Source organism: Stegostoma tigrinum, chromosome 5 (assembly GCF_030684315.1).
Source record: "Stegostoma tigrinum isolate sSteTig4 chromosome 5, sSteTig4.hap1, whole genome shotgun sequence".
Classification (NCBI taxonomy): Eukaryota; Metazoa; Chordata; class Chondrichthyes; order Orectolobiformes; family Stegostomatidae; genus Stegostoma; species Stegostoma tigrinum.
In genome coordinates, this window is record NC_081358.1 from 8,314,642 (window position 1) to 8,336,277 (window position 21,636).

General features: G+C 41.3%; 1 protein-coding gene across 29 annotated transcripts in view; it reads left to right on the plus strand.

Annotated features, from left to right (window-relative positions):
* clasp2 (cytoplasmic linker associated protein 2) overlaps window positions 1-21,636 on the plus strand; it is a 380,999-nt gene that overhangs the window by 121,403 nt on the left and 237,960 nt on the right. For 28 of the 29 annotated variants that reach the window (XM_048530161.2, XM_059645804.1, XM_048530163.2 and 25 more), the window contains exon 7: window positions 3,416-3,486. In XM_048530161.2, the coding sequence (XP_048386118.1) occupies window positions 3,416-3,486 (71 nt within the window). Of the gene's footprint in view, window positions 1-3,415; window positions 3,487-12,808; window positions 13,533-21,636 lie in introns of those variants that run through there. The other variant, XM_059645808.1, reaches the window with a different exon arrangement.

The following is a 21,636-nucleotide window of genomic DNA, read 5'->3' on the forward strand; positions in this document are numbered from 1 at the left end:
TGTGTGGGGGGGCGAGTGTGTGTGTGTGGGGGGGCGAGTGTGTGTGTGTGTGGGGGGGGTGGGAGTGTGTGTGTGTGTGTGTGGGGGGGGGAGGAGTGTGTGTGTGTGTGTGTGTGTGTGTGGGGGAGGAGTGTGTGAGTGTGTGTCTGTGTGTCGGGGGCGAGTTTTTGTATGTGTGTGTCTGTGTGTCGGGGGGGAGTTTTTGTATGTGTGTGTGTGTGGGGGGTGGGTAAGTGTATGTCTCTGGGGGAGTGTGTGTGTGTGTGTGTGTGTGTGTGGGTGGGGGGAGTGTGTGTGTGTGGGGGTGGGGGGAGTGTGTGTGTGTGGGGGCGGGGGGAGTGTGTGTGTGTGTGTGGGGGCGGGGGGAGTGTGTGTGTGTGTGTGGGGGCGGGGGGAGTGTGTGAGTGTGTGGGGGGGGAGTGTGTGTGTGTGTGTGTGTGTATGTGTGTGGGGGGTAGTGTGTGTATGTGTGTGGGGGGGTAGTGTGTGTGTGTGTATGTGTGTGGGGGGGTAGTGTGTGTGTGTGTGCGCGGGGGGTTGTGTGTGTGCGCGGGGGGTTGTGTGTGTGCGCGGGGGGTTGTGTGTGTGCGCGGGGGGTAGTGTGTTTGTGTGCGGGGGGTAGTGTGTGTGTGGGGGGGGTGTGTGTTGGGGAGTGTGTGTGTGTGTGTGTGTGTGTGTGTGTGTGGGGGGGTAGTGTGTGTGTCTGTGTGTGTGGGGGGGGTAGTGTGTGTGTCTGTGTGTGTGTGGGGGAGTGTGTGTGTGTGTGTGTGTGTGTGTGTTGTGGAGTGTGTGTGTGTGTGTGTGTGTGTGTGTGTTGGGGGGGGTAGTGTGTGTGTCTGTGTGTGTTGGGGGGGAGTGTGTGTGTGTGTCGGGGGGGTGTGTGTGTGTGTGGGGGGGTAGTGTGTGTGTCTGTGTGTGTGTTGGGGGGGAGTGTGTGTGTGTGTCGGGGGGCTGTGTGTGTGTGTGGGGCGGGGGGTGCGAGTGTATGTGTGTGTGGGGGGCGACTGTATTTGTGTGTGTGTGTGTTGGGGCGGTGTGTGTGTGTGGGGGGGGCAGTGTGTGTGTGTTTGTGTTGGGGGGAGTGTGTGCGTGTGTGTGTGTGTGGGGGGGTGGTGGGTAGTGTGTGTGTGTGTGTGTGTGTGTGTGTGTGTGTGTGTGAGTGGGGGTGGAGTGTGTGTGTGAGAGTGAGTGAGAGAGAGAGAGAGAGTCTGTCTGTATTTGTGTGTCTCATCTTTTGACTCTGTCACATACATGCAGAAACATTCTCTCTCTCTCTCTCTCTCCGTCTCTCTCTCTCACACTCGCACTCTCTCTCTCTCACTCACTCTTTCTTTCTCTGTCTCTCTTCCTGTCTCTCAATCTCGATGTCACTTTCACACTGTCTCTCTCACACACCACACACACACACACACACACACACACACACACACACACACACACACACACACACACACACACACACACACACACATGGTGTCGTGTGATTTCTGACTTTGGCAGACATGGCCTCGGAAGCTGTTTAAAAGTGTTCTTTTGAACCTTTCAGCCAGCTGCATTTTTGATTGGAATGGGCCTGCGATTAAATGATGGTATTAATTTGATTTAACTTCTGAAGTACAAATGCTGAAGAATTGATTCTGGTTTGATTTCTGAAGAAGGGTCCGGACCCAAACGTCAAGCTTTCCTGCTCCTCTGATGCTGCTTGGCCCACTGTGTTCATCCAGCTTCACATCGTGTTATCTCAGATTCTCCAGCATTGGCAGTTCCTACTGTCTCTGAAGAATTGATTGTTGTGTGTGCAAATTGTTGACTTTGTATGTAAGATTACATTTGGTAGAGCAATCTGAATTTGGCGGTTTTAGTTTTTTAAAGAAATGCTATTTCCAATCTCCCTCCTTTCTTCTAAAGAAAATTTACCCGATTTGATTTCGAGATTGTCAGTGGATTTACCAGTTTACCATACTTGATGGTAATCTTGGCAATAATCTGGTTTTGCACAACCTATTCCTGTTTCTGACTAATTCCCTTCATGATTTAAGAACCTAAATATACAGCCATACCTGTGTATCTGTAAGGGTTCTGTCCCTGACAATGCCTGCAAATGATGATATCTGCAAGTGTGGAGGTCTTCTAAAATAGATTAAACATTGCGGATGCACGAGTTTTGCCCATGGAAGTTTATTTTTAATGTTACTTATTTTTTGGTGCAGAGAGGCAAATTCATGATCCTTGATTTGGCGGATACATAAGATTTTCTCTATATTTTTAATTGGATTGGTATAGGCTTCCTAACATTCTTGTTGCTATTCATTTTGGTTTTGCTTTTTCCAACTGTCTCTTAAAAATGATGCACTGTCTGATGAAGCTGGTGTATAATGGTAAATTGTTCTCTGTAGCAAATATGAAATTGAAAATACAAAAGCACTTGGTCAATTACTTACAGGGCAATTAATTGCAACGTGTCAAGGTTTTATTTATTTGTTACCTGACTTGCAAAAAGGGTAAAGAAGATTGTAACAAAGACTCGTTGGAAAGCTGTTTTCTGTATTTCTTTTCCAGTTAGAGGATTGCAGTACAGTTATCTCATCATGTTCGCTTGTACAGATAAGATATTCATTGCATTTCATTGAAGATTTCCAAAGCAGCCTGTTCATTATTGTTAGAGATAGTAGGAACTGCCGATGCTGGAGAATCTGAGATAAAACGTTGTGAAGCTGGATGAACACAGCAGGCCAAGCAGCATCAGAGGAGCAGGAAAGCTGACATTTCGGGTCGAGATACAAAATGTAGACCCTTCATCAGAAATGGGGGAGGGGAGGGGGAGACGGTACTGAAATAATTAGGGAGAGAGGTGGAGGTGGATCGAAAATGGATAGAGGAGAAGATAGGTGGACAGGACAAGAGAGTTGCAGTGGGAGAGAGATTCCCTGAGGTTTGCCCAGAGGGAGGAGGGTAACTTCTTGAGGTTAAGCATCCCTAGAAGAGGCTTCGCAGTGAGCTTAAAATTGTATCAGAGAAAATAGGAACTGCAGATGCTGGGGAATCCGAGATACAAAGGGTAGAGCTTGTCCTCTCCACCTATTTTCTCCTCTATCTGTCTTCGATCCGCCTCCCCCCTCTCCCTATTTATTTCAGAACCTTCTCCCCCTCCCCGATTTCTGATGAAGGGCCTAGGCCCAAAACGTCAGCTTTTCTGCTGGCCTGCTGTGTTCATCCAGCTCTACACTTTGTATCTCGACCCTGAATCCCCTTCCCCTCCCCCATTTCTCAAGAAGGGTCTCGACCCGAAACATCAGCTTCCCTGTTCATTATTGTCTTTTTTTAAAACTGCATACCTTTTATTTCGGTGTTTTCTCTATTAAGTATTGGAAGTTATTTTGTGCATGCACTCATGTGACTGAATTTGTGCTTTCAGATTGCAAACACTGTTTGGGAAGTTTGATGAAGTGCAGAAGTCTGGGAACATGATTTTGTGTTTCAGCCATGGTAAGTTTATACAATACAATGTGTTAATTGTTAATTTTGGATTTGCATAAAATTCTGATTGAATGTGCAGTTGAAAAATGTGTAATTTTCAAGTAGCGCCATTGATCCTTGGTTTGTCACTGCCCTCATGATTTGCTGTCACTTCATACTTTTCTGCATTTATTCTGCACTCGCCAAGTCTGGCTTTCCCAGAAATGTCTGTGTTCATTAGGGAACTTGATGAATGGCAGGGTGGATGAGTCAACTGGTGAGTTAAGTGAGGTTAGTTGAGAAGTGGCTGGTTTGGGATTAAAGGAGCTGGATTAGAGGACCATTTTGGGCCAATTTGGGGGATGGAGGATTGGCAGTTGAAGGGGAGGGTAGCAATGAATTAGTTGAGACAGATTGATGTTAGTTATCTAGGAGTTCGACAAGGATTTAATCTGTTGAACATTTCCTGTGTGAGGAGAGCTCAGCGTTAGAGACATTTTCAGAGAATCCTGGAGAAGCAGAATTGCTCATTGCAATTTGCAACTTGACCGGCAATTTGCACATAGATCAGTCTGTCAAGACTTCTCCCAATGATCCGGAGATGAGAAAATTAGGCTTGTGTACCATTCTAGTGTAATTATGTAAAATTCTGCACTTGAGTCTCTGAACTGAAAATGCATCATATATGTTCTTGTGTAAATATAAAAGCTTAGCATTGTACTTTTATACATTTTAAAATTTCTCAGGACTTTGCTAAAGGAATATCTTAATCAACCCTTTACTGCTTTGGAGTTTGTCTAATTTTTTATAAAATTCGATACACTGCCTGGAATATATCGACTTAAATAGAATAGAATCAAAAATCCTTTATGTTATATGTATGCCAGTACAGAAGTATAGGAGCACAGTGAAAAGCTTTTTTACAAAGGCTGCCTTCTAATGGTGCCATCTTAGGTACAAGTACCTCGGTACAAATCTCGTACACAAGAGAGGAATAAAAGGAAAGTTATTAGCATTGCTTACAGTGTATAAAAATTAAGTTATAAATAAGATAGTTATAACCTAGTTAAAGGATTGACATTTCAGTCAGGTGAAAAATTTGCTAATTTAAAAGTGGACTGCTGTTTTGATGTCCATCCCACCAGTAATATTTTGTATTTTTTAAGAGTCTCTTATTTTGGAACATTAAGAGCCATAGAGTTATAGAGCTGTGCAGTATGGAAACAGACCCTTCGATCCAATTCCTCTGTGCCAACCAGGTATTCTAAGTTGATCCAGTCCCATTTGTCAGTATTTGGTCCGTATTCTTCTAAACATTTCCTATTCATTTATCTGTCTAGATGCCTTTTAAATATCGTAATTATACCAACCTCCTCCATTTCCTCTGGCAGCTCATTCCATACATGCATCACCCGCTGCATAAAAATATTGCCCCTTAGGCCCCTTTTAAATCTTTTCCCCCTCACCTTAAACTAATGCCCTCTCATTTTGGGCCCCCCCACCCCAGGGAAAAGTGCTTGTGTATTCACCCTATCCATGCCCCTCATGATTTTATAAACCTCCATAATGTCACCTGTCATCCTCCAACATTTTAGGGAAATTTTCCCCACCCTATTCAGTCCCTTCCTGTAGCTCAAACCCTCCAACAATGGCAACATCATCGTAAATCTTTTTTGAACCGTTTCAAGTTTCACAACATCCTTCCTATAGCAGGGAGACCAGAACTGCACACAGTATCCTAAAAGTGTTCTGCACAGCCGCAACATGACGTCCTAACTCCTATACTCAATGCACTGACCAGTAAAGGTAAGAATACCAATTACCTTCTTCACTATCCTGTCCACCTGGGACTCTTACTTTCAAGGAACCATGAACCTGTACTCCAAGGTCTGTCTGTTCAGCAACACTCCTTGGACCTTACCATTAAGTGTATAAGTTCTGCCCTGATTTGCCTCTCCAAAAAGCAGTGCCTCATATTTATCTAAATTAATCTCTGTCTGCCACTCCTCGGTCAATTGGCCCATCTGATTGAGATCCCATTGTACCCAGAAGTAGCCTCCTTTGCTGTCCACTACAACTCCAATTTTGATGTCGTCTGCAAACTTACTAACCATTTTTAAATACGTCACACAGCTGTGATAGAGATGGCAAAGTTGTGAAAGAAAATCTCTGATATTCATTTTCTCAGTAACAAGTAACAATTTATTTATTTAACCTTAACAGTGAACATATCAACAGAACTACTAAAAAACTGAAAATTCCCCACAACTCCCAACTATTCCTTAACTGAACAAAATTCTGCTGGTATGTTATACCAGTAAAGACAAGTCCCACTTAAATAACCCAAGTAGTAAGAGAAAAAAATTAAAACTTAGTCTGTCAGAGTCCAGCAGAGTGTCTCTTCTGGAATGCTCTGCCTTCTCCACTGTCTCTCCAGTCATAAATGCTTTTCTTCTGCTGTTCTCAAGTCATAAATGCCTTTCTTTCACTGATCCCACTGACAGGGATGTTTTCTCTATGAAGATTCTTAGTTTGAAGTGCTGTGGTATCTTTTATGGATAAGATAGTGCTTTCTCAGCAAGCATAGCAATTTCTTGTGAGAGCAAGGTGCTTATTTCTCAGACAGCGGTTTGCTCTAGCACCGATTTTCAAACACCCTGTCCTTATATGCCTTGGATGACATATCAATTTTCTTACAACAGAATTGGTGCGAGGTTGTCAAAACTATCACATTTACATTCAATTGGCTTTCAGTTGGTAATTGCTTAGTTTAAATTACTTGGCTGATTTCAGCTAGTTGTCATAACATCAAAACAAGCCTAAGTTTTCCAGTCACGCAGCCAATTAATATATGTTTCAAGTTTAGAACTGGCGGTACATCTTCAGCTATGTGTGGGCACATTTTTTTCTATGTAAAACTCTAAGCTTAGAAAGCACTTGATCACTTTGAGGAACTACATACTCTACACAACTTTATAACACAATTGATTCCTTTTGAAGTGTAATGATCATTACAGTGTTCATAAAGGAGAAGTTTCATAAATTTATAGTGACCATTCAACTTAAAATTTATCCAGTACGTTTACTGGGAAAAAAAAATCAGGTTTATTTCTGGTATTTTGTCAGACAAAATGAAGAGAAACATGACCCAAAAGAAGTGCAGAATAAAAACAAAGTTGCTGGAAAAACTCAGCCGGTCTGGCAGCATTTGTGGAGGAGAAAACAGAGTTAACATTTCGGGTCTGATGACCCTTCCTCAGAGAAGAAACATGAATCTGTTTTTTTTTTGTCCTTTTTTTATGTGTAGCAATGATAACTGAGTTGTGTAATGAGAATAATCTTAGGATTGTTTGTTTAAGTAGTATGGCCATACTTATTTACAATACTTGTAATTTCATTTTGGTCCTCTTGGGGAGCAGGATATATCTACAATTTGTCTGGTATGTGTAATTTGATCCTAGGTATTGCGTCGCATTTTTCTCCTTAAGCATTCTTAAGGATCGAGGATGCTTGGCTTCTCCTCCAATTCAGGTTGTTTTGAAATGGCCGATCAGTTCAATCAATAATCTAGGAACCAACTCGGTTAAATCGGCAATATTAATATGGGAAATGATGAGCTGACAATGACAGGATAGGTAGTAACAATCTGAGTATATTAACAGGTATGTGCAAATTTATCAAAGGACAAAAGTCAAAGCTCTGTATTTGAATGCATGAAAACTTTGGTACAAAACAAGTTAACTGATCATAAATATTTATTTCTGTTTGCATTATCTGAAACCCATTCAGGAGACATGACTACTGGATAACGTAGATTAGCCCTGAATCTTGAAGGGTAAAGAACACACAACAGAACAACAAGGAATAAGAATCTGTCACAGTCAGTTCTGAAGAAGGGTCATTGAACTTTGCTTCTTCTCCACAGATGCTACCAGACCCAATGGGTTTCTCCCGCAATTTCTGTTTTTGTTCGGAAATAAGAGTAGGCCACTCGGTATTTTGAATCTGCTCCACAATTCAATAAAATCATGGCTGTTCTGATTTTAAACTCAACTCTACACTGTAGCATACCCAGCATAATCCTTCATCTCCTTGCTCACAAGGAATCTATCTAAATGTTCTTTACAGATGTCTAAAGATCCACTGCCTTTTGAGGAAGGGAATTCCAAAGACTCAACTCTGAGAGAATTTCCTTCTTCATCTCTCATTAAATTATAACCCCTAGTTCTTGATTCTTGCACAGGATAAAACATCTTTTCCACACTCTTCTGGTCAGATCCTGTGAGGATCTTTTAGAAACATAGAAAATAGGAGCAAGAATATACTGTTTGGCCCTTTGAGCCTGCTCCCTGCTTCAGTATGATAATGTCTGATCATCATCCCACTTTTTCCCCATACTATTTGACCCCTTTAGCCTTATAACTAACTCCTTCTTAAAAATGTTTAATGTTTTGCCCTTTCTGTAGCAGTGTATTCCACAGGCTCGCCACTGTCTAGTTGAAGAAATTTCTTGCCTCAATCTTAAATGGCTTGCCCTGTATCCAAAGACTGCAGTCCCCGGTTTTAGACTCCCCAGTAATTGGGAACTTTGTTCCTGCATTAATTCTGTTTAGTCTTGTTAGAATTTTATAGGTTTTATAGGTCTCTTTAAGATCTGCTCTGCATTTCTAAATTCTACAACTAGGGGATGTAGTCTGAGAGTTAGGGCCAGACCATTTCGGAGAGCTGTTAGGACGCACTTCTACACAAGCACTTGTGGACACAGTATGAAGGAATCGGTTAGCTCAGTTGGTTGCATGGCTGGTTTGCTGTGCCAGCAGCATAGGTTTAATTCCCACACTAGCTGAAGTTACCATAAATGACACTTCTCAACTTTACCTCTCGTAATACAGTTCTATTAGCTTTCTGGATTACTTGCTACAGCTGTATCCTAACCTTCTATAAATCATTCACTGGACACACAAATAAAGTCATGGGGTCATAGAGTTCGGCCCAACCTGTCCATGCTGACCGAGTTTCCCAAACTAAACTAGTGCCACTTGCCTGCGTTAGGCCCTTTTCCCTCTATTTTTTTCCTATTCGTACATCTATCCAAATGTCTTTTAAATGTTATAAGTGTACCTGCATCTACCACTTCCTCTGGCAGTTCATTCCACATACAAACCAAGTTCTATGACAAAGTTGTCCCTAAAGTCCCTTTTAAATCTTTTTCCTCTCAACTTAAAAAATGCCTTTAATTTTGAACTTACCCACCCTAGGGGAAGGACCTTTGCTCTTGACCTTATTTCTGCCTTTTGGCAGCCCAGGTTCTGCAATCTCTCACATTTAGATAATATGCTTCTTTTTTATTCTTTCTCCCAAAATTGATAAATTCACACTTTCTCACATTATACTCAATTTGCCAGTTCTTTGCCCATGCAATTAACCTATTTTTATCCCTTTATAGACTCTTGACATGCCTTTCACAAATCACTTTCCTACCTATCTTTGTGACATCAGATTTAGTAGATTAATCTGATGAAAAGTGACTAAACTCAATGTTGGCTATCTTTCTCTCCGTCAGCGTGGTCTATTGCACCTGCTGCTCCCGATGTGGCCTCCTCTACACCAGCAGAGGCCTGGAGACCGCTTTGTCGATCACCTGTGCTCTGTTCGCAACAAACAACAACACCTTCCAACCGTGAACCATTTTAACTCCTCTCCCACTCCCTGGGTGACATGTCCATCCTGGGTCTCCTCCAGTATCACAATGATGCCACCCAGAAACTGGAGGAGCAGCACTTCATATTCCGCCTCAGGAGCCTACAGCCCAATGGCCTAAATGTGGACTTTACCAGTTTCAAAATCTCCCCGCCCCTGGCCTCATCCCATGACCAAACCTCCCTCTCATCCCTCCTTGACCTGACATAACCTGTCCATCTTCTCTCCCACCTGTCTGTCCTTCCCACCTCACTGACCAATCCCCAACACTGCCTACCTGCACTCCCCTATCACCATCCCACTCACCTCCCCCAGCCCCACTTCTCCTTTCTCTATTTTGGAGCTCCCTTCTCCTTCCCCCATTTCTGAAGGGTCCCAACCTGAAATGTCAACTTTCCTTCTCCTCTGATGTTTCCTGGCTTGTTGTGTTCCTCCACCTCCACACTGTGGTACCCCTTTCTAACTTTGTTTACTCTCTGCCAATTTTCCTTTGTCTCAGATAATAATCCAGAGGTTATTACCTTGGAGGTTCTGCTTAATTTGGTGTTTAGTTCCTCATGCTGGCAGTGCAGAAATTCTTTCCTTGTCTGCCTCTGTCTTTGGTACCTTCAAGACCCCTGCCAACTGCCCCCCCCCCCCCCCCCCCCCGCCCCAAACTACAATTCTTCTCCAACCCAGAGCAGATATCCTGAAACTTGGCACCAGGAAGAAAACATGTCTGTTTGGACTCTCACTCCTTGCTGTAGAGAAAGTGTCAATCTCATAGACCATGCTCTTCCCTAAGACTACTACATTCGTTTTGGCTCCCCTACTTAAGTGATTTCCTGTACCTCAGTGCCACAGCCCTTGCTCTCATCAAAACAAGCTGAGAGAACCTCAACACCCTTTAACAATTACAGAAGCTGATATACCTGATACTCTAGTTCTCTGGCTCCCCTTACCTGTCTCATTTGCAGTCACACCCTCATGTTGCTGACTACTGACCATATCAGAATTCCTTCTTCTAAATGGTCTGACTGCGTCCTGGTACAAAGAATCCAGGTAACTTTATCATTCTCTGATGCATTGCAGTGTCACTAGTTCAGTGTCCATCTCTTAAACTTTGAACCAAAACTGCTCGCACATCACTTACGTTTGCCCTGGATCAAAAGGGTATCCTTGAGCTCAAACATAGTGCAGTTTTGACACATCACCTACATTGCCATTCATAATTAATTAAGTTTTTAATCAATTACTTCATTGTATTATTCACTTATGTTTGTTCTTTTTTATGTACTATATCAACTTTAGTACCAATATGCATACTATGTTAGAAATGAGAATAGAGTGGACTGAGACCAGTTACAAATAGTCATTCTTGAAGATGCAAATGTCTGTGTCAGGTCTTGACCTGATGTTTGGCTTGAGCTTCCTGTCTGAAAATCCTTTCTTGGCAATACCAGCTAATGAACTTCATGACTTTCTGTGATGTCATAATTTCTTAACAAAAACCCACTGCAGGACACTGATCTCATACTGCTTCACTGCAATGAATACTGCAGGACTCATTCCATACTGCTTCACTGTGAATCTGTCTGCAAGATCGTCTTCCTAGACTCCTTCATTGTGATGCCAACTACAGCACGCTCTTTCTGGACATAAAGCTCGGAAAAGATTGGGGGAGACCCTATTAATTATTGATTGTATTAGAACATTGCAAAGGGAATACCAAATTTCAGGGAATCAGGGTATAGAATATGTTCAAAAGCAGTTCAAAGAGGGTTTATTAAACCAATAACTAGAATGAATGGATTGTCTTTTAAGGAATGTTTTGATGGTCCTGGCATTTTTTGGCTTGAGTTCAGAGTGTAAGAGGCAACTCGGTTGAAACTTATAAGATCCAGAGGTGTGCTGACAGGGAGTATTTAGAAAAGATGTTTCCTCCAGTTCCATTAAAGTTACAACACTGCCATATAACCAATAATGTAAAGAATTTCCAAGGTATATTCTATGCCCAAAAAGCTGGGAAAACTTAGCCTAAACAATTACTGCCCTAACAGTCTACTCTTGAACATCTATGGGACGATGGATGGGGTCAACAACAGTGCAGTCAATTGACACTTGGCAAAAAATAGCCTGTTCTGTAATAGTCACTTTGGTTCCCACGAGGGCCACTTAGCTGCTGACCTTCTTACAGCTTTCGTCCAAAAAATGGATAAAAGAGCTCAACTCCAGTAACAAAAGGAAAGAGACTGCCTTTGACACACAGGCACAATTTATTTGTTTTTTTTAATCACAGAGCTTTCGTCAAAGAGGAGTCAATGGGAATCATGAGAAAGTTCTCTGCTGTTTGTAGTCATGCCCTGAAGAAGGGAAGATCATTGTAGTTGTTGGAGGTTAATCATCTCAGGAGTGGGGATGTTCCCTGATAAGTGCACAACGTTCAGTACCATTTGCAACTCCACAGATACTGAAGCAAATGCAGCAAGACCTGGACAGCATCTAGGTCGGAGTTGATAAGTGGCAAATAATTTTCATGCCACACAAATACCACAGAATCATGAAGAATAGAGAACCTAACTCTTATTTAAATGGAGAAAGACTGCAGAAAACTACAGCACAGGGGGATTTGGGAGTCCTAGTCCATGAATCACGAAGAGCTGGCACCCAAATCCAACAGAAAAGACAAATGAACTCTCAGCCTTTGTTTCAAAGGGAATGGAATACAAAAGTTGTGAGGTTTTGTTAAAACTATACAAGGAGCCAGTCAGACCACACCTCAAGTACTGTGTACAGTTTTGGTCCCCTTATCAAAAGAAGGAAATGACAACATTGCAAGCAGTTCAGAGAAGGTTTATTTGATTGCTTCCAAGTATGGAGGAATTTTCTTGTGAGGACAGGTTATGTAAACTGGGCTTGTACTCTTTGGAGATTGGAGGAATGAAAGGAGACATGAATAAAACATTTATTGGGTTGACAGGGTAGATGTGGACAGGTTATTTCTCCTTGTATGAGGGTCAAGGACTAGAAGGTGTGATCTGACTAAGGTACATTTAAGACTGATGAGGACAATTTTTTTTCTGAGAAGGTAGTCAATCTACGGAATTCTTATCAAGGAGACCTGTTGTGGCTAGGTTGATAAGTATATTTAAGGCTGAGATAGACAGATTTTTAATCAGTAAGGAAATGAGGGTTATGGGTAAAGGCAGAAAAGTGAAGTTGAGAATCTAAAATTCTATTGCACACAAGAAGACAAGATTGATGGAGATGAGGGATACTGTTAGTCTTTCATCACCATCCTTCTGATAAAAATTTTACAGCTTGAGTTTGAATAGTTAATTTATGAAAGGTATTGCCAACCTGTGCTTTGTGTTTTGCTGCTAAAGCTTTGGCACTCTAAGGCTTGGCAATTTCAGAATTTTATTTTGGAATCCACAGACTTGATTTGCAGAAAGGATGCGTGGAATAAACCGAGAATTTTCATTGTGTTGAGAAAGCTATGCAGCCTTTTCTCTTGTTTTTTGTTGATTTGTTTTCATTTGGGTTCTTTGATCCCTCTGTTCTTGCTCAGCTGTCATTAGTAATGAAGACTGGATGTTTAATGCCTTGTAATTTTCCATGACAAAGGCTCATTGCACCTGCGCATCCACTCGCCTTGTGTCGCTGTCACGAATTGGTTCGTGCTACGTAAAATGTTATGTAGCTTCCCTTACACTGACCCTTTGATGGTATTGTTTGAATGTGCTGGTTTTATAGTTGTCTTAGATTGTAAAACAAAGACTCATTTCTCCCCGCCCCCACCTGATTCAGAATCAAGATATGTGCAGATCTGCAAAGAAAATGACATAAATTCAGTTTATAATACAAAATATTTGATTTTCAGGTAAACTCTGGCCACGTGATTGCGGTCTGATTATTTTGAGCATCTGCAGGGAATACAGATATTCTGATTACTGAACATGTGTCTTGTGTTGTTGTGGTGCTCTAAAAGTCTCTACTGGAAGCTTGAGACCAAATTATGAGCATAATTTAGAAGCACAATAGGTGGGTGGTGCTCTTTGTGCGGTTTTTCAGAAACATCGTAAATTTTATGTACGTGCCAAGTAGGTCATCTGAAACCATTACGATTTCAGGTATTTATTTTAAAAGTGACAGCAGACTTTCAAATGAAACTCAGTTAGTAGTGAGACTTTTATTTTGAATTCATCCAACAGCTGTTGGCTGTTACAGTGTGAAGCTGCAATCTGACTAGGTCACACAGTGTTTTGCTTATCTTTGTGGTGTGCTTGGGATAACAGCGCCAGCCCCTACAGCTAGTTATTCAGCTGCTTCAGGATCGGATTTGATATTTCATTCTGCAAGTGTCAGCTTTTGTGAAAACATGGCCATGGGTGACGGTGAGTGCCAACAAGAAATACAGCCAAAGTGTAATGAGTTACATTATTTATAGATAAATGTAAAAAACAAAGCCTGTGCTATCACAGTTTTTCTTGATGAAAATTTGTTTGTTATGATGAGAGAAGAAAAGGAAATCTTATGCTTTATTTCTTTGAATTTTATTGATTAAACTAATTTAGTTTTACCCATGGAATAAACTGTCGGTGAGCCTGCTGAAAATGTATTGTAGTACTTAGAATTATTTGTTGTTTGTATAAATGTTAGAATATTCTGATCTGTATTGAGTGCATTTAATTTTTTTCAGTATATTCATCTCAAATATTTAACTTCTGTAACTGAATTTTTCTTGCTAACATTAAAAACCCTAAGAAATCTTAATTGCAGTAAGGGATGATTTGATTATATTGAAAGCTATGAAATAGAAAATTTTAAATGAATATCAAAAATGTTTGTTCAATTGGTTTTGAATGCAAAGAATATGACTACTAAATGGAACATTGTGCTCTTGATTGTGCAATGAATTGATATTTTGGTCAAATTGAACTATTTATCTGTTGATGATTGGGAATTTTTTACAGACATAAAGTTGAAAAGGTTAATAATTGAAATATTACTCAACATGTTGAAAAGAAAATTGGTACTAATTGCCATTTAAATTTGGTATTTCTGCAAATGCTTTGAACAACACACACTACTCCTTTATCTTGTCAAATCTGATTTAGGCCACATTGAGCTGAAGGGCATCAGCCTAGATTTTAGTTGCTGTTTCCAGTGATCTCCCAGAATTGAAGTTGTAGGATTTGCAGTTAAAAAAACGTCTGTGGGTTCCATGAGGGGGCCATGCACTTAATAGAAAATCATCATTCATTGATGCTAGTGTAAAATGGTGCACATTTTGGAGATGAAAATATATGCAGGAGCTTTGTGAAATGATGGCACGAATAATTTGTGGCATTGGTGTACCATTGAAATGTACATTACAATATAGCCATAACAGTAGGTGGTTGATTGTCAGAGCTGAAGAACATTATCTTTGGAAGTGCTTTGGATATTGTTTCTTTTATTGTCAACTTCTCTAGAAAAAGTTATGTATACTTAAAAAAAATTATACTTAAAAACAGACATTTTTCTAAACAAGTAAATTTGAAGAAATTGAAGGTTTAATCTGGAGAAAAAAAGACAAAACAAAATGGGAGTTTATTGCAAGCACAGGTAAAATTAGATAAGAAAGTATAAGTTTAATTAAAGTGATAAATAATGGGAGAACCACCAAACAGGTGGTTGAGGGTAAAGCGGTTGATGTGGTGTATATGAATTTCAGTAAAGCACTTGAAAAGGTTCCCCATGGTAGGCTATTGCAGAAAGTACGGAGGCATGGGATTAAGGGTGATTTAGCAGTTTGGATCAGAAATTGGCTGTAAGAAGACCAAGGGTGGAAATGTTCATCCTGGAGTTCAGTTACTAGTGGTGTATCACAAGGATCTGTTTTGGGGCCATGGCTGTTTGTCATTTTTATAAATGACCTGGATGAGGACATAGAAGGATGGCTTAGTAAATTTGCGGATAACACTAAAGACGGTGGAGTTGTGGATTGTGCGGAAGGATGTTGCAGGTTACAGAGGGACATAGATAAGCTGCAGAGCTGGGTTGAGAAGTGGCAAATGGAGTTTAATGCGGAAAAGTGTGAGGTGATTCACTTTGGAAGGAATAACAGGAATACAGAGTACTGAGCTAATGGTAAGTTTCTTGGTACTGTGGATGAGCAGAGAGATTTTGGTGCCCATGTGCTTAGATCCCTGAAAGCTGCCACCCAGGTTGATAGGGTTGTTAGGAAGGCATACAGTGTGTTAGGTTTTGTTGGTAAAGGGATTGAGTTTCGGAGCCATGAGGTCATGTTGCAGCGGTACAAAACTCTGGTGCGGCCACACTTGGGAGTATTGCGTACTGTTCTGGTCGCCACATTATAGGAAGGATGTGGAAGCATTGGAAAGGGTGCAGAGGGGAGATTTACCAGAATGTTGCCTGCTATGGAGGGAAGGTCTTATGAGGAAAGGCTGAGGGACATGTGGCTGTTTTCATTAGAGAGAAGAAGGTTAAGAGGTGACTTAATAGAGACATACAAGATGATCAGAGGATTAGATAGAGTGGGCAGTGAGAGCCTTTTTCCTCAGATGGTGATGGCTAGCACGAGGGGACATAACTTTAAATTGAGGGGTGACAGATATAGAACAGATGTCAGAGGTAGGTTCTTTACTCAGAGTAGTAAGGATGTGGAATGCCTTGCCTGCAACAGCAGTAGACTCGCCAAGTTTCAGGGCATTTAAATGGCCATTGGATAAACATTTGGATGATAATGGAATAGTGTAGGTTAGATGGGCTTCAGTTTGGCTTGATAATGAAATGTGAGGCTGGATGAACACAGCAGGCCCAGCAGCATCTCAGGAGCACAAAAGCTGATGTTTTGGGCCTAGACCCTTCATCAGAGAGGGGGATGAGGTGAGGGTTCTGGAATAAATAGGGAGAGAGGGGGAGGCGGACCGAAGATGGAGAGAAAAGAAGATAAGTGGAGAGGAAAGTATAGGTGGGGAGGTTGGGAGGGGATAGGTCAGTCCAGGGAAGACGGACAGGTCAAGGAGGTGGGATGAGGTTAGTAGGTAGGAGATGGAGGTGCGGCTTGGGGTGGGAGGAAGGGATGGGTGAGAGGAAGAACAGGTTAGGGAGGCAGAGACAGGTTGGACTGGTTTTGGGATGCAGTGGGGGGAGGGGACGAACTGGGCTGGTTTTGGGATGCGGTGGGGGAAGGGGAGATTTTGAAGCTGGTGAAGTCCACATTGATACCATTGGGCTGCAGGGTTCCCAAGCGGAATATGAGTTGCTGTTTCTGCAACCTTCGGGTGGCATCATTGTGGCACTGCAGGAGGCCCATGATGGACATGTCATCTAAAGAATGGGAGGGGGAGTGGAAATGGTTTGCGACTGGGAGGTGCAGTTGTTTATTGCGAACCGAGTGGAGGTGTTCTGCAAAGCGGTCCCCAAGCCTCCGCTTGGTTTCCCCAATGTAGAGGAAGCCACACCGGGTACACTGGATGCAGTATACCACATTGGCAGATGTGCAGGAGCGCAACATTGAGGGCTGTATTGTTCTATGTTCTGTGTTGACTCTTGAAATAATGGCTGTTCACACTTCGGTGTTAATTTCAATTTTTACTTTGCTTGTGGGATGTGGCTGTTATTGGCTGGGCCAACATTTATTGCCCATAGCTATTGCCCTAGAGGAAGTGGTACTGAACTGCCTCCTTAAACTAAGATAATAAAATGTGAGGCTGGATGAACACAGCAGGCCCAGCAGCATCTCAGTGCACCTGAGATGCTGCTTGGCCTGCTGTGTTCATCCAGCCTCACATTTTATTATCTTGGATTCTCCAGCATCTGCAGTTCCCATTATCACTGCCTCCTTAAACTGTTGTAATAGTTATGTTTAGTGGACCGCAAAGTAAGATTAGACAGAAATGAGTGAGACCTGAAATTGTATATTGAAAGTATTTGACACAAAATTGTATTGAAGCATTCGTTTATATATTTTGTGGTTTAGAAGGTGATATAACAGATAAAAATCACTGACCAAGAAAAACATACAATGTTTCAGTTATCAAATTGATCTGTGACCATCACGACAAATTATGTAGTCTGCAAACTTATACTTTACAGAATTCTATCACTTATACAAAGATCATACTTTTTGTTATGGTTGTTATGAATTAATTGTGGTAAGTGGCATTTTGAAGAAGTAATGAAATTTAATTGATTTAATTTTTATGAGACAGACATCCTATGCGCAGTAACGTTCTAATGCATTAATGTATCAGTGTACTGAATTGCTCCAAGTTGTCAAAACAAGAGAGCTAAAATTTGCTATTTTTTGTGGTTTTCTGTGACTCTGGCATTTCAAAAATAATACAACCATTGTTAGATCAATGCATATAGAAATGGGCTGTTTGTTTTTTTGATTGCATAGGGACAGATAAGGACTGATAAGTGGCCAGTAACATTTGAGCCATAGAAATAAGTTAACTACATTTAGTGGCATTGTCTCTGCTGTCAACATCCAGGGGTTTCCAATAAGCAGAGACTTTAGCTTTATAAGTGGCAATGAAGGCAGGCCTCTCACCTCATCTCGCCTCCTGATTTCCCAAACATTATCAACCATTTACAAGACACATATTTGACACATGATTGAGCACTGTCTGTTTGCCTGGATGGGTACAGCTGAAGGAACATTCAAGAGGTTCAACACCATTCAAAAGATTCCTCATTTACAGTGCAGCTATCACCTCCACCATGCACAGCCTCCACACTATGGAGTGGCACATTCTGGCTGCAATGGATGTTGGGCCACTTACTATGACTGCTTCTGCCAGTAATCTCAAACCAGTAATCTCTCCCATCAAGATGCTAGTAGGTAGCAAACGTCCAGATTCCTAGCCAGATCACACACCACATCTGACTTGGACTGCTTCTGTTATTGTTCAGTCAACACCCTGAGCTTCCTTACCTGCATAGTGAGAGTGAGAGAGCAGTGAGTACATTAGGCTCATCATCTCTTTCTCAAGGGCGATTAATTATCAGTCATAAATGTCGACCTTACCATCAATATTCATTTTTCAAGAAGGAATAAAAAGTAAATAGATCATAAAATTTAAAATGCAGCATAAACAATCTATGGAAGTTATGAAGGATGTTCATTTTTGTTCACTGTTGTTTAAAATGTACCGCCAATTATGATCTTAGAAAGTATGATGTAATGCTAGTGTGAACAATACAAAATGACCTTTCAAATTGGCAGAAAATGTTGGTGAAATTTGGAATATGCCAATATAAACCTGCCACAACAACAGACACTGGTTAAAAATACATTTTGAATAAATGTTAAGAAGTGAATGGTGATTTAGTGATATATGGGAACACCATCACCTCCAAATTGCTCACCATCCTGACTTGGAAATATATCACCGTTCCTCCACTGTCGCTGGGTCAAAATCCTGGATTCCCTCCCTTATAACATTATGTGTCAACCCACAGCAGGAGGACTGCAGCGGTTCAAAAAGGTAGCTCACCACCACCTTCACAACAGCAACTAGGGGATGGGCAAGAAATGCTGACCAGCCAGCGACGCCCACATCCTACAAAATTAGTAAAAAAAATTAGAATGACGCAGTTTTGAGTGAATGTTGATGGACAGCCTGGACAGATTAGAACTCAGCTATCAAATTAGAAGTGTGGCAGGGAAGCCAAGATTGTGGTGACTGTGTTAGGAATGTTTAAGACCAAGGAGTTATTTGTCGAGGAGTTTGAATTTATTGTTTTGTAGATGATAAGAGCCAGAGGATATGAGGTGTTTAGACCAGGTGGGATCAGTAAAAGTCTTTATCTCCCTGTCTGATAAAGTGACTGCACTGTCAAAAAATTGTTTTTTAGTTGCATGTTGTGTGTCTTCATGCTGTGATTTGGTTATTGTTGCAACAGTAGTCTCTTCTGAGACTAAAATACATTAACTGCCAATTACTTGCTGATAAACATTATTGAAGACTGCCAATGCACAATGTGTGAGGTTTAATTCCATTATGGTGGATAATTGAAATTCCACTGTAATGTAGACCTTGAAGTTTTTGATTTATTATCAACATTACCATGGGTCAACTAACTGACCTGCTTTCTGCTAATTCGCTCTTGACTTGAGTGAAAAATTTGAAGCATTGAAAATGGCAGCATAAGCAATGTCAAGCTATAAAATTGTATTGGTCAAATATGAACAATATGGCTGAATAAAATGAGTTTAGGGTGAGTATTAAGGTTTCAAAATAATACTGTCTGAAAATATATTACTTTTAACCAAGTTTCTAAATGCTTGTAATCTTGAAAGCTGATGAATTTGCTGAAAACGTTTGTGCTCTTCATCTCATTGCCAGTACATCCTAAGGTTTAAGTCACCTTGCAAATTTGTAGGTCATGGTCTAATTTTCAGCTTTAAGAATTTTTATAGGCTGAATATTTGTACTTTTTGAAGAAATTGGGGCGAGGGAGGTATAATTTGTGTCTATGCAAGAAGCTGATGAAACTATTCATGGACTGGCTTCTTTATTTTTTTCATTGGATGTGGGTTTCACTTAAAAGCTGCTCATAGTGAGCAACAATCGGAGAATCTGCTTGTATTGTATTTGTAGCACTTTATTCCAACTTCAGACTTCTGTACGTTGATCCTAACTTCTCATCTAACTGACTTCTCAGTTCCTTTAATCACACATTACCAGATAAATTTAATCTGGAGGATGATTGATGAATAACATTTTTTCATAAGTGTTCCTCCTTCAATCAACTCAGTTAGGCGAATCTATATAGTCATGAACTCCTTTCTCACCTCAGAGAAACGTATTGCATGCTTGCAAACAAGAATGAAATTAATTTCTAACCCCAATTCCCCTATAAGAAAGAATCTGTTGGGAGGGTAGAGGTATTGAGTTCTGTTATATTGGTTTTTATTAGAATCTTCTCATGACTTCTGGAAGTTATCAAAGACAGTTTCCTTGGATGCCCCCCTATGCACCATGTCAGTTACTTTTTAGAAAATCATTCAACATAGCCCCCTTCACAAATTTATGCTTATCAACTCATCCAAGTGCCCACCCCACCAGAATAGATTTACACTGGACTGAACATTGTACCATCTTGCTGCTTGTTTTGGTCACCTCCAGTGACTCCAGTGTTGTGGTGCACAGGTAATGTCACAGACAAGTAGTTTCAAGGGTTGAAGTTTTAAGTCTGGATGATATGTCAATTCACAAAGAGATGTTAACAAAACCTCTCACATTATAAAATACAAAGTAAAGCGAACTTGTTGTTAATTTTTCTTTGCAACTTGTGGGGAATAAAATTGGTTTTTGTTGATGTTTGCAAACACTTTTACTGTGTTGCTAATTATGTCATGATTTTGTGGGTTTATTGGGAGAAGCGATGAACAAATTTTATATTTAATACCCATATGTGAAGGACATTGTGGCAACATTTGACTGAGTGTGGTTTCAATGAGCTGTAGTTAAACTGAAGTTGATGGGAATCAGAGGTTAAATGGATTGGTGTTCAGAGCCATACCTAGCAGCAAGGAAGGTAGTTATTCGAGGTCAGAATAGTGTTTCAAACAGTTTTCAGGGTAGTGTCCTGGGTCCAAATATCTTAAGCTGATGCATAGTGATATTTCCTCCATCGTAAGGTAAGCAGTGGGAATGCTGAATGTTGAAGTGTTTAACGCCATTCGCAACTCCTCAGATACTGAAATGGTTCATGTTTACAAGCAACACTTGGAATGATAAAGAGCAAGTAACAATCATGCCACAAGCACCAGAGAATAATCAGTTCCAAAAAGGGAGTTTCTGGCCATCTCTCCTTGATATTCGTGATAATGGGAACTGCAGATGCTGGAGAATCCAAGATAACAAAGTGTGAAGCTGGATGAACACAGCAGGACAAGCAGCATCTCAGGAGCACAAAAGCTGACGTTTCGGGCCTAGACCCTTCATCAGAGAGGGTTCTGGAATAAATAGGGAGAGAGGGGGAGGCGGACCGAAGATGGAGAGAAAAGAAGATAGGTGGGGAGGTAGGGAGGGGATAGGTCAGTCCAGGGAAGACGGACAGGTCAAGGAGGCGGGATGAGGTAGTAGGTAGGAAATGGAGGTGCGGCTTGAGGTGGGAGGAAGGGATGGGTGAGAGGAAGAACAGGTTAGGGAAGCGGAGGCAGGCTGGGCTGGTTTTGGGATGCAGTGGGGGGAGGGGATGAACTGGGCAGGTTTTGGGAAGCAGTGGGGGAAGGGGAGATTTGGAAGCTTGTGAAGTCCACATTGATACCATTGGGCTGCAGAGTTCCCAGGCGGAATATGAGTTGCTGTTCTTGCAACCTTCGGGTGGCATCACTGTGGCACTGCAGGAGGCCAATGATGGATATGTCGTCTGAGGAATGGGAGTGGGAGTTAAAATGGTTTGCGACTGGGAGGTGCAGTTGTTTGTTGCAAACCGAGTGGAGGTGTTCTGCAAAGCGGTCCCAAAGCCTCCGCT